The sequence below is a fragment of the Aphis gossypii genome, chromosome X (assembly GCF_020184175.1).
Source record: "Aphis gossypii isolate Hap1 chromosome X, ASM2018417v2, whole genome shotgun sequence".
NCBI lineage: Eukaryota > Metazoa > Arthropoda > Insecta > Hemiptera > Aphididae > Aphis > Aphis gossypii.
This window is the reverse complement of record NC_065533.1, coordinates 26,034,372-26,048,724: the sequence shown is the minus strand read 5'-3', so window position 1 is coordinate 26,048,724 and position 14,353 is coordinate 26,034,372. Positions and strand designations below refer to the sequence as shown.

Sequence of the window (14,353 nt, the reverse complement as noted above, 5' to 3'; positions counted from 1 at the left end):
TAAAATATAGTATGTATACTGTATAGGTAATAATAAAATAGTTTTTAATTTTAATTAATTATAAATATATTATAAAATAATATCCAAAACACTTAAGAGTCGAGAAGTTGAGAAAAAGAGATAGAGAAAACAATATAAAGTAATATTATTAAGAATGATAAAAAAAGTAATATTTGTAAATAATCATTCATTTTTTTTTTTTTTTTGGGCTTTTCACGAGCCATTTAGACTCTTGGCCGCTAAAACTAATTCCTTCCATCATTCTCTATTGTATGCTTGTTCCCAGTCTCCTCCAATTTCTTCTAATAATTCCTTGACGCTATCCTATCTTATTCCATCTTTTCCGTGGTCTTCCCCTTGGCCTCTTTCCTCTTATCATATAAGTCAATGCTCCTTTCAGTACACTTCTATCGGCTCACCACACATGGCCTGCCCATTCTAACCTTGTCCCTCTGATAAATTGGACCACATCTTCTCTTTTGTAAAGCTGGTATAGTTGGGTGTTAGAGTTAATTAAATACTAAAATTTTTAAATAATTAAATGAGTTGATAGGTTGAGGTAATTCAAATTGGAATTTTAGTATAATATATTCAACACTAAAGTATAAAAATTAATATATATATACATAAGGTAGTATAATATATAAGTTGGTTAACAACATATATAAGTTATATACTTTTATAAGCTCAAAACATGAATATAATTATATATACATATATATATATATTTATCTTAAGTTTTTGTACACCAACAAATGCAAATGCTATTTAACATTAATTAACGGATAAGTATAATGTATTTTATTTATATATTATGCTAAATATGATATTTTTCAAGGCCGTAAGGGAGTAAATTTTAAATAACTTTGCAAGTTAAATGCATTGCATCGCATGGCAGACAAACACATTTAAATACACTAAATAGCTTAAATTTTTCTAAGATTGAATATAATATGTATAATAAGTTAAAAATATTTAACTATTACTTAATTATTAAAAATACTATCTATATATTTTAATAATTTTTAAAATATTAACTACAATATTAATGTATTGCTATTATTTATAAATATATAAATATATTATTTTTTGAAAGAGCAAACAAAAAATTACATAAGCTATTAAATATACATTCTTTTTATCAATGATTAGTTTTTTTCTTGATAATATGCAATATGTGTATGATCAATAGTATATTAAATAGATACCATGAGTATAATTGAGTATGTTAAATTTGTTTAAGAGTAAATTTAATATTTAAAAAATAATTAAAAGAGATGGTAGCTTCTGGTAATATTAAGTTGGTGTTCGAGTATAATTTCTTATAGCTTAAAGTGTTAATAAATACATTAATACATATTAATATTATATAATATTTAAATACAATTCCACAGGATTTAATATATATATATTTATATATATAAATCATAAAGAAATTTATCCATACTAAATCAATGATGAATTAAATATTTAATGAATTGTGGTTTTTGTATATAGTAGTATATATATATTAGGAAATAAAATAATATTTTTAAACATACTTCAACTATTTGATTTTCATATAATTTTCAGCTCTTGATACTTACTCTGTTGATTTAAATTCTAAAATAAAAAATAAAATTTAAAGTTGAAATACATGTTTGTAATATATCTAATCATATTACTTATTATTTTATTTCAAATAATTGTAGTTAAACCCTATGAACATTTTTTTATAACCAAAATTATAACATTAACTTTCATAGGTACTTACTCTAATCAAATTACATTATAATATCTATCATTAACCTTAATTAATATTTATTTAAAAAATATTAATATTAACCTAACCTAACCTTAGAATGGAACAATAAGTCTAAAGATCAATACTATAAGTAGAACTCACATTTTCATATGATGTGATGGCCAGTCTGCTTTCATCAACCAGCCTGTCCATATAGGCATATAGCCATCACACTGTTTTATTCTAACAGTAACAACTGAACTTAAATAATTGATCTTATTTACTTAAAATATTGCAAATTACATCTTTACAACAGATTTAATTCATTTCATATACTTAAACTAAATTTTTGTCTTGATTATATTTTGTCATCTGATCATTGACACTTAATAGGTTAGAAGTTATATTAATATGCATTAATACTCACCTTAAGTTAATATATAATAATATATTATAGTTATTACAAGGTAAAGTTTTATTAATAAGAACGTAGAACGTATACACTTATTTTTGATTTATTACAGTACCCAAAGGTTTAATTATTATTGTTTAATATTAAATTAATCTTTTAGATTTATATTTTACATATAAATTTTATTATTTTCATATTAATTTATAATAGTAGGTATAGTGCCAAACTGTATTTTAAAGCAAACACTACTAAGTACTACAAAACAACCAACATTATAAACACACATAATTTATATTTTATTTTTGCATCAAATAAATAAAATAACTAGAATACTTGAAATAAATGTATACAATATAATTTGTTTGTTCATGAATTATTAATAAAACAACATTATATTTTGTAGAATATTGTAAAAAATAAAGTGCGAATAGAATACAATTAATTTTTTTATAATATATCTACAGTAAGTATACTTATTATAATAATATGAAAGTAGAATTTATTTACAAAACTAAAATATCATTGACTATGAAAAATGTACATTTATGAAATTAATAAAAAAAAAAAAATAAAGAAATAAACAATAATACCACACGAATACAAAATACATATATTAAATATGTTTGAAATTAGTTAATTTTTAATAAAATATAAAAAAAATTATTATAAAAATGTTTACAATAGTATTGAATTACATTTGAAACAAAAAAGGTTTTATAATAATATGAAATTATTTAAAAATTATTATAATATTTACCTTTAGTACTGTTAATATTAATAGGATAAAAATGTTTTTCTATCAACCAAGATTAAAATTATAAAATTATTTACAAATATTAAAAATGCATTTAATAATGATAATTTTGGTTTACAATATATTTTAAACAATTAATATGATTATTTTATTCAATTGTTAAATAGCTGTCTGACTTTACTTTAGGATTTTGGTCCATCGTCTTCATTAGATTTTGCATATCTTATTGCATCTGATACAATATATGTATCGACTATGTGGTCGCGTGATTGGTTCCAATATTTATAAATTTATACTCAAATAAGTTGGGAACATTCATAACGAATGTTAGGCAACTTATGGGTGCTAATCTCTCATCGACAGAAATATGTGCAAATTCATTAGGTATAAAAGTATCATAATATACTTTTTTTGAATTATCCGTGATTCCAATGTTAGCTTTAGGTGCTAACCATATGATACTTGCTCGTTTTTCGCCCAGGTCATTTTCATGTAATTTAATAATTTGTGCATAAATAATTATTTTTGAATTAGGTACATTATTTTTTATAGATACAATATCACCTACAGTATAAAGTGTATTCATAAATTGAAGGTGTTTAGTCTCGCGTAAAGTGTGTGGACAAGGATTATTACATGATTCAGATGAAGAATGTACATTTTTGTGTTTCATAATTTCTCCTGATTTATTACCACTTGAAAGAATAGTCATTTCTCTTATTACATACGTACCTAATATCAGTCAACAATGTTTGTGTGGTTTGAATTCAAATTAAAACAAAAACTGCTAATAAACTTATGTAGTATTTGATAAATATTTATTTATTATTTTACTCTTAATAAAAACTAGATAGGTACTTAAACATTAATCCTTTTTTTAAAAATCAAAATAAATAATACTAAATAGTAGAATACTGATAAAAGTAAAAACAAAAATTAAGCAACGTCATTGACAAATAAATGATAATGTTAACAGAATAGTTTTATAAGCGCTATCTAGTATAAAATTTTGTAGCCACAATAATTAAATTATTCAAATTGTGTCCACGCTGTTTATTTCGCTTTAGTTTATTCTGCGATATAAACAATACTGGACACTATAATAATATTAATAGTTCAGTAAAGTTTCAGTGTTTTAGATAATTGTAATTGTTTAGACTTCGTATTTGACAGTTGACAGTCTAGGGTTGGGATTTTTTTTTTTTTAACTCGCGGGACACACAATTTTTTAAAACGTAATAGGTATTGTAAAAAATCGAGATATTGACGTACTGCTTTATTAAAAAGCGGGAATCGTGACACACACAAAAAAAAAATTATAAATAAATTAGGTATCTAAATTAAAGTAAAATAATTATCAAAAATTATGAATATTTTTAAATTAATACAACTTATAAATTTATTATAATATATAACATATTAATATAAATAAGTAGGTAGTAATAATAGTCTATACGATAAGATTGAACTAAAACGATAGCCGACGGTAGGTATTTCCTATAATCTAATAAGTACCTACCGACAATAAAAATAAAGAAAATAAAAAACAACTATCTATGTTCTAAAATTCTTGGGACAGTGTTTGATCGCGCATCATAATTTTCAAAACGTTATCTCATCGCCTTTCGCCATTCAAACTTATGAACTGTCAAAGTGAACACTATATTTGTTAACGGGTAGTCGTCTGCAGTAGTAATTAACAATAACCATTATACTAAAAGACTTTAAATTTAACAGTTACCTACCTAAGGATTTTAGTTTTAAAACAAAAATTCAATTTCAAATAATCTTAAATAAGTACCAATTTTTTGATCAAAGATGATACATTTTGAACATATTGTATATCAATAAAATAATTGAATCGAGGAAGGGAATATAGAACTTGGCAATTAAATAAAACTTTTTAATTTTTTTTTCGTTATACTTTTTGAATTTTTTTGAATGATAACATAAATTTTTAGTTTCGTATTTTGAAAGGTTTTAAAATAATGAGTGTTGTTCGATAAAAGAATCATTCTGTATATATTTTATATATTGTAAGTAAATAGGTACGTATTCAAAAAAAAAAAAAAAATAATATATTAGTAATCGGTACTATAATGCAAGCGTATGTATATTTAGGTAAAATACAGTCTGATGTATGATATATCGAAGTAAATAAAAACAATAATCATGAACGTATTATCATAGCATAAATTATAATGTAAATAATATCGATCCAAAATTTTGTGCTTTGCATAAAATGCTATAAATGCAAACGTACGAAGGGTACGAAGGGATATGAAGGGTCAAGAGACATCCGGTTTCATCTTTTATTTAATATTTGAATAGTGTAGTTACTTCCGTGAGACAATTTAACTATGGTCATATATACCTACACAGGGAGAGAGTTATTTTTTTCTTTTGCAGAAAGTCGGTCTACAGGACGATATGATTGATCGATTGAACCCGTCGTGGATTTACAGAGGTTGTACCAAAATCGTATTCACTTGCTATACGTATTTTAAATTGCCATTTGTGGATTTGGTATATTTTGGAAGTAAGTTCGAACAGTGTTTAAAAAATGTGTTTAAACAATGTTCATTTTCATTTTAATAGAAATGACCATCTATAACGATTTATAACCATTTAGTTTTAAATAACATAATGAACATGTTTGAACTAGGTTTTACCATTTTTGTTTTTTTTATCATATTAGTTCAATTAATTTTTTTGTCAGACATTTTTTATTTACTACAGTACCTAAGTTAATACATATATTTTACATTCATATATAATGTGTGTATGGAGTTAATGCGTAGTTTGTTTAATAGATATTTGAAAGAATTAAAAATATTAGAAGGCCGAGAAATAGCTTTTGTAATGCACACCATTAATACACAATATATTATATAAGTGATAAATTATATATTATCTCCAAGTAGGTATATCATATTTTACGCATTGTAGTTTTCATAATATATTATAGCATTTGTGCATCAGCCATTTTATCTAACTTATGTGTTTTATGGCGAGCAAATAAATCGAGAAAGGAAATTGGTGTACCGTAGATGGTGACTTGTCTCACGTGGCCCGCCTTGTTTTTTATCACACGAAACACAATATATATAGTTTTGATTTTTTTCAAATCGTTATTATATTCGAGTTAAGTTATTAATAACTTTTAATTTTTAGCTAAGTTTTTATATTATTTTAAAATAAAAATAATAAAAAATAATAACTTAAATGTTAGTCTATTCTGGCCATTAAAACATAAATCTCCTTTTTCACGAATCACTGGAAATTATATCCTAGGCTGACAAATCATCTTCGTTAAGAATCGTTTTTCGTATACAAGGATACCTATCTTACTAGATTCAAATTTAACACTCCTAAAATATATAATAGTGATCCACACGGCACCTAATTTACAGCAGAGTGGTACTCATTTCACATTTGACTGACTTTTTTTCTACCTGTAAATATCGTGGACGACTTATACGGACATATTCGGTTCTATTCTCGAAGTCGTGCAATACAGGTTTTCGGCGGGGCACAAAACAGCTGATTAAAAAAAAAACAATTTTTTCTGTTGTTATGAAGATAAGAATTCTCATTAAATATTGTTAGTTCAAAGACAACGTGCTATTACTGCTATTTAGTAAACACGGAATAGTGGAGTGGTATGAACAACGAGCGGCGTTAATATGCGATAGTATCGTTTTACGTGTAGCACCGTTAATTTCGTCTTCATTTTAATTTACGCCATAATTCAACACCATTGGTAAAGACTATTAAAACCAATTTAGGAAAAATTGGGTTCTATATAAAAAAATTAATCTGTACCAAAAAAAAAAAAAAAAAATATTCGTATACCTGGAAATGTCGCTACTGTCAGTGTTGCTTTCATAAAGACTCCGTGACGTTCCGCACAAAAACTTGCACTTCAGAAGAGATAACCATCATCTAGAAGATATAGTTTTTAAAAATTAAATGGATAGTTTTGTATCTCATAATAATAAATTATAATTAATTTTTATTTGCTTTTTTTTTTTATTCTATAATTTATCTTCGCTCAAGCTCGGATACTTTTAAGTCTATCACTACTCTTTCTTGTTATAGTCTAATATTTTACTTATTGTATATCCTAGAATATATTTTAAAAATTATTATAATAAACCATTAAAAAATATATATACATAATACATATATATATCTTTTGAAATCGGCTGTTTTAGTGCCCCACTTTACAAATAACTTAAAAAATAAAGAAAAATTAATTCAACAAAATTTATTAACATTAGAAAGAATTGCAAATTTTATTGTTTTGCAGTAGAAAATTTATAAAATGTGAAATTTTTATAGTTGATGTTTGCCATTTTTATACTGAAGCCTAAAAAATCTAAAAATAATTTACAAGCATTTTTTTTTATAGATATTTCAAATTTAAATTTGAACAAAATTACAATATATTTAAACTATAACAATAATGATATTCATTATTTTGTTAAACACACAATGATATTTTTAGGAATAAACTAAATGAATTGAGTCTCGTTAACGAAATTGGAATTTATGGTCCAATTTAACTATTTAATGTACAACTATAAATAATGGTCAAAAGTTTGTTAAAAATTGTACCTAAAGTATTCAGTAATAATGTAAACAAGCAATATCGTAACCAGAATCTTACAAAGGGTAGGGAGTTAAAAATTGTTTATGAAAATTAGATGCCGTAATTAATATTTTTTACTATAAATTATTTTTATTATTACATAATATATAGTATATGGCATATGCACTATAGCGTTGTGGTTTTTCCTCACCTACACATCGTATAATTGATAGTTTCTTATTTATAATATTATTATACATAATATTATATAAAACTATCTTAAAAAATATATACCTATATTTATTTTTATAACAAACAAATCAAAATGACGAGTCAAGTTAATTTCTTAAAATAAAAATATATATGCATGTATTTGGCATCAAATATGATATAATGTTGTTATGACGTCACGTGCGGATTATACTTCTAGTATTGATGCAATCTAAGACGGTATAATGTTGGCTTGTATTAAGTCCACCGCTATTATTATTTTTATTTATTGTGAATTTTATAGCATACTATAAAAATAAGCTATAAAAAAATTTAGTCATAAATTTACAATATGTTTAATCAAAAAAGTCCACTCGTTCAATGTAAACAGTATAAAATCGCAGTACAAAATACACAAGTTCCAATTTATACCTATATATAAGAGAGAAGTACTTATAGAGAAATCATCATGGTTTCGAGATAGATTAATAAGTTAGGTTTGAATTCCTATATAAATAACGATAAACTCAATACTTACGCCCTACATTTTATTATACGAAGCGACTTCCCTGATTTTTTTTTATACTCATTTTAATAATAATTTTACTCATAACCAATATATTTTAATTGCAAATTATGATTATGTGGTGACAAGATCATTAACATAATATTATTAAGTGTATATATCGTCGTTGGATATATTTTTGTGATTGTAAGAACTGCGGGTTTTAACTTTTAGTTCACGTTTTAAATTGTGTTCCTGATTATAATGTTTATATTTTTTACCATTCCGTAAAATTATTTGAAAGTTATAAAAGAACATTGCTAAAAATGTAGTTTTAGGTGATTATTAATAAAGACATCCAATATTCTTTTTGATTTATTAGTATAACCTGCTTGTATACTACATATTATAATAGGTAGGTAACAAATTTACATTCGAAACATCTCACTTTTTATAAATCAGACAAAATTTTCAATTTTTGTTAGTTTCCAGTTTATTGGTATTTATTCTTTATTTCACACTTTGTAATTAATTTTCTAACTTTGTTTAGGTTAAGCTCTGTATTTTTAAAGTTGATAGTTATGTATACGATGTTTTAAGTTGTTTTAATTTCGTTGTCCGTTTGGCTTAGATCTTCAGGTTCTACCACACAATACTCTGTTGATGACTATGGTGAGTTTGTGGATTGAGCAATTCCTAAATACATTTTCATACACAGCTTATATAGTAGGAGTGGCCAGTGAGAAGAGATTCGCGAGTCACCCAATATATTAATAAATATGAAAGAACCGAAAAGAACTGAGAAGAAAGGTCATATTATTATATGTATATACGTAACAAATAAGAAAATGATTAATAATTTAAAATTTAAAAAAATACATATTTAAATATTATATCAAGAACACTATATTTTTTTGTAATTTTTTCTAAAATTTTAATTTAATAAAATATTATACTTTTTTAAATACATAAATTCATATTAAAAAAAATTTTTGTAATAATGTTACGATCAGATGCGATCCACAAAAGTCTATGACGCGAACCGCAGTTTGGTCACGCATTTTATATAATATATAGTAGAATCAAAGACTAAAACTTTTTCGTTGTTTTTGGTTTACCCTTTATGAGTTATAGTGAAGTAATGAAGTTGTATGTGAAATTTCTAACTACAATATTAATAACTAAAAAGTAATATCTGTTATTCATTTAAAATTAATATTTATATAATATGTTAATCATCTCTAAAATCATTAAAATTTTCAGTTATAATGTACCTAAGGTTATTAGGTTTTTTCATTAACATCGAGAGTTTAGATTTTAATAAAAAATATGAAACAATGTGCAAAGTTTGATTTTGAAATTATTGCAATACTCAATAAAAAGTGCGATCATAATTTAATTAATTTACATCAGTATTAAAAGTATAGCAACAGAACTTTTGTTTGATTATAAACAAATGGCACAATTAACTACAAGATATAATAAATATAAAACAAATTATTCACAAATTTTATTACTTTTAAATTTTATTCTAAATACTAACATACAATAAATAAACACGTAGTGAGTTAATCACAGTATTATATACGATAAAATTCACAACATTTTTTTATTAAGATGTGCTCCAATGACACGACACAGGAACTAACAGAAATTATATCCTGTCAAAAGAAAAAAATATCCAAGTTAAACAAAAAAATAGAAGAGTTTGATGCTGTTGTTTCCGAGAGAGATAGTTTAAAAAAACTATGCACACAATTTGAACAACATAAAGAAGACAATCATAATAGCCAGAAGAAGTTGTTGAATGAACTGTTAGCTACGTGTGATAAACAAACAGAAAAGCTTAAAAGAGTTGCGGACATGGAATACAAATGGGAACACAAATTTGGTGAATTGGAAGATGCTAACAACTGTTTAAGTCGTCAATTAAAAACTGCAAAATGTAATGAAAATAAATTACAATCACAGTTGACAGAAACTGAAATGACTTTAAAATGTGTTCAGAAGGAATTATGTACAACTAAAGTAAGTACTTTTTTTTCTTAAGGGGATTCGATACTGATCATTTTTAAGGAGTCGGATATAGGTAATTTTAAGGCAGTCTGCATAGTGCGTATGGAGTGGCGCGTGTTATTGTGTGTATAGTACACGATCATTAGTGCGAGTGCCCTCATTCACCCACATGATTACCATCCTCTCAATATAATGCATATTTTCTTATTTTCGATTATGCCGCGTTTCGACGTGTGGTGCTGCTGGCGCATAACAGATTTACAATAACTATACATATTGGTAATAGAATACAATAAGTATATTAATTTATGTTTTTAAGCATTTTAATTTACATGACCTAAATTTATATAAAAAAAAATAAAAAACACATACAATACTAATAATTAAGAATAGCAAATACTTATAGGTATTTCAAACTAAATTACTTACTGCTAAAAGAACAGTGAATTTTATTCTTCAGACGACAGTAAATATTTTTAGTATATAGTCATCTATAGTTTGTTATAAAATAAGGTTATGATTGATTTTTTTGATTCTTGTCTTCATAATTAATTTAACCGATTATAATATCGTAAAATTAAAACCTAACTGCGTATTTCATGTTTTTCGACACTGAATGTGATGATCATCGTGTATAACAATTTTTAAGACGACATTTAGCTGGCTCACTGGTCACCCTACTGCCCTCGATTGTGTTTATCTAATATGTAATCACATAATAATATATAATATACACTATGAGGTACCCATTGATTTTTGTATATGTGCAATCAATCACTCATACTCACATTTCACCTACAATACCTACTTTATAATATTATGTTAATGGTAAGACATTTACATACTTATATTTAATTTTTTAGTCAGAATTGGAAGAAAAGAACCTCATGGTTAATAAATTAAAGACAAATTTGAAATGTAATGAACAGGAACTCTGTAAAGTTCGCAAGCAACTTGAAGAGTGCAAAAATGAATGTAGTAAATTAAATGAGACAAATGGAATGTTGAATATGGACTTAAAATGCACAAAAAAAAGTCTATGTGATACAAAATTATCAATTATGCGTCTAGAGGAAAGGTGTAGACAAGAACGAGAACATTTATCAAATGAATTAAAAATAAGCTGTAAAAAGTTTAACAATTTAGAGGTACGATACGATGAAGCAACGTGTAAATTAAACGAAGAGCGATATAAATCCAAAAAGTTGGCTTTAAAATTAATAGAAGTGAATAAAGTGACCATAAAAAATTACTTAGAAATGAAAAACAAGATACAGAAATTGCAAGAAGAAATTTGTGCAAAGAACAATGAATTATGTTGTTTGAAGGATAAAAATACACAGTTGCAGCAAGAAAATGAATGCAAATGTACGGAAATAAGTACATTGAAAAATAAACTTTACGAAAGAGAATGTCAACTAAAGCAAATGTGTTTATTATCAGAAAAAATTGAGAAAATCAAATGCAATGTCGAAGCTTGTTGTTGCCCTAAGAAATGCGGAACTAATCCTTGTTGTCCAAAGAAGAAAAGCGAAACTCCTACTTGTGGTTGTCCAGTAAAAAAATGCGAAACCGAACCTTGTTGTCCAACAAAGAAATGTGAAACTAACCCTTGTCCACTAAAAAAATGTGAAACTAATCCTTGTTGTCCAAAGAAACCTGAAACTAATCCTTGTTGTCCAACAAAGAAACCTGAAACTAATCCTTGTTGTCCAACAAAGAAACCAGAAACTAGTCCTTGTTGTAAACCAGCAAATTCCATAACAGATATGAAATTCACATGTGGTTTATCTAGCAACACAAAAGCTGTTATACAAAAATATACCAAAAAATCGTGTGGGGCAAGTAACGACGTGTATAAAATGGAACTAAAAAAATTGAAATGTGATCTAGATGACTTACAACAGAGTATTGGGTATGTCTCTTAAAAATAATTGGCTTAAATTATTTAAGTCACTAAAATTGATTCTATATTATAATATAATATATATTAATCCTAATGGCCTTTGCTGCCTAGGATTAATTTAAATAAATAAATAAAAAACATAAATATAAATATATATATTATAAAAGAAAAATAACTATAAATAAAACAAAATTTACTGTAACTGTACTTTTAAAAGATGTGCATTCTTTTTTTTTTTTTAGTTATTATGTCACATTTATTAATAATAATGCTATGTATAAATATTGTCGCCCTATATCATTACTATAATTTGGGAAATTTAGGCTAGGTACGCATTATTTTTTTTATGCACCAAATGGCAATCATTTTAAAAATTACCTAACCTCAATGACACGAATGAGTACGATATTATTTACTATGTAACTATTAATAAAAAGTTTTTAGTGTGTTTTTTATGATTATTTCTTAGAGGTACATATTACTGTTGTAATTGAAACTTGAGTAGATTAAGGATTTAGCTAGGAAGGTATTAATATAGGTAGATACCTCGAATTTGTGATTATGATATATTACTGTACTGTCAACAACTTATTATAAATATTATAATATAAAAACAACATACAAGTGGACTGCATTTGAAACTGAATACACAATAGGTTTGATGTTTAGTGAGTGAATATCTGTACTGTGGTCTGTGGTGTATTAACTTTTTAACGATATACTTCTACTTGGTACAAAAATGTCACAAATCAACAGGTTAAAATTGGATTTCCAAATGTATATAGATAGAATTATTTTACTAATATACTCGTAATACTGAATGACTATAAATCTATTGGTTTCAGATCAGGTTAGAGTAGATACTTATATCTAATGAAATAATTATACTAAGGGAAAACAAAAAGATATCGAAATAAACATACAATAATTAAAACAGTTAAAACTAACTATGTTCTACAGACTGACGTATAATATTATAATATCATATCTTTTTGTCTTCAGAGTCACGTATTTTGTTGTCTTAAATATTATTTTATAACTTGCCGCTTCAAAACATTTACTTAATTATTTTACAAAATACGTATTATAAATAATATTTTTCTATATTTAATGTTAACACTTAGTACTTACTACATTCCGTGGAAAGTAAAACCCTATTTTTATGTTATGGTTGACATATATTGGTATTAGGTACTCATTCCCACATCCATGTAATAATTAATTGAGTGCTGACTAAAAGTATATTGATCAGAAGTTATCTTACTTAATTGTGAAGTATAATATTGACATGTCCAAACGCGTTCTATGAAATTTCGAATACCTACTAGGTTAAAAAAATTGAATTTTTAACAAGCAGGAGATACCGTATTCCTATTATATTACCAGCTATGCATATTTTATAATTTTAAATTTTTATGAGCAGAATAATGATCAACATTTGTCCCATAAAGCATAGAGGTACATGGTAAGTACCAACTACCAAGTATCAATGGTTTCTAATTTCTAAAATTTCAATGTATTCATCTTAACTTTAAATAATAATGTATTAATGATTTTTAATTTGATTCGATTTTTATAATATTGCAATATATAAGTATATAAAAATATAATCAATATTTTATTATTTTATTCTATGATTTTTACATTCAACGTTTTCAATGCTAAATAGTCTAACTATTTTTTTTTTAATTTAACCTAAATAATAGTGGTGACATGGGTAGGATATTCGATTAGAACTTTGAATTTGATAAAAGTATCTATTTTGGTAGAACGCAGGAATTTTTTGTTTTTATTATTATAGTTTGATTCACGTTGATAAAATCCTTATAAATAAATTATATCACTGACATTATTTTATACACCTGTGGTTGATATAATAATATATTATAATATTTGGTAGATTTATCTTTATTATTTTTATTTTTATTATTTGATAAATCTTTATAGTCAACACTTTTTATAAACACATTTTCTTTCTATTTGAACTTTACTCAAGTTAAAATATTAAGGTGCTTAACTTTAAGGTATATATTTAATTTTTGACTAATTTAAATTTAAGCCACAAACCCATAAATTATATTCACAATAACGATATCCTATTATTGGTAAACAATTATTTTTGTTGATATACCTACGAATAAATATACAAATAAATAAATATATTTACAATATTTATATTTATTTACGAATAAATAAATATATTTTGTAAATTATATAAATAGTTTATTTATTA

The 14,353-nt window shown here is 24.8% G+C and overlaps 1 protein-coding gene across 1 annotated transcript; it reads left to right on the top strand.

Annotated features, from left to right (window-relative positions):
- Window positions 1-9,637: 9,637 nt before the first annotated feature.
- LOC114124113 (keratin, type I cuticular Ha1-like) lies at window positions 9,638-12,336 on the top strand. The gene is made up of 2 exons (XM_027987298.2): window positions 9,638-10,226; window positions 11,078-12,336. Exons 1-2 carry the CDS (start codon window positions 9,816-9,818, stop codon window positions 12,140-12,142), a joined length of 1,476 nt encoding a protein of 491 aa, XP_027843099.1. The 5' UTR covers window positions 9,638-9,815; the 3' UTR covers window positions 12,143-12,336.
- Window positions 12,337-14,353: the final 2,017 nt, after the last annotated feature.

Excerpts from the sequence above, each read along its gene's own strand:
- LOC114124113 (XM_027987298.2), top strand. The coding sequence starts at position 9,816 with ATGTGCTCCAATGACACGACACAGGAACTAACAGAAATTATATCCTGT. Across the intron at positions 10,227-11,077 it reads AGGAATTATGTACAACTAAA|TCAGAATTGGAAGAAAAGAA; the intron begins GTAAGTACTTTT and ends TTAATTTTTTAG.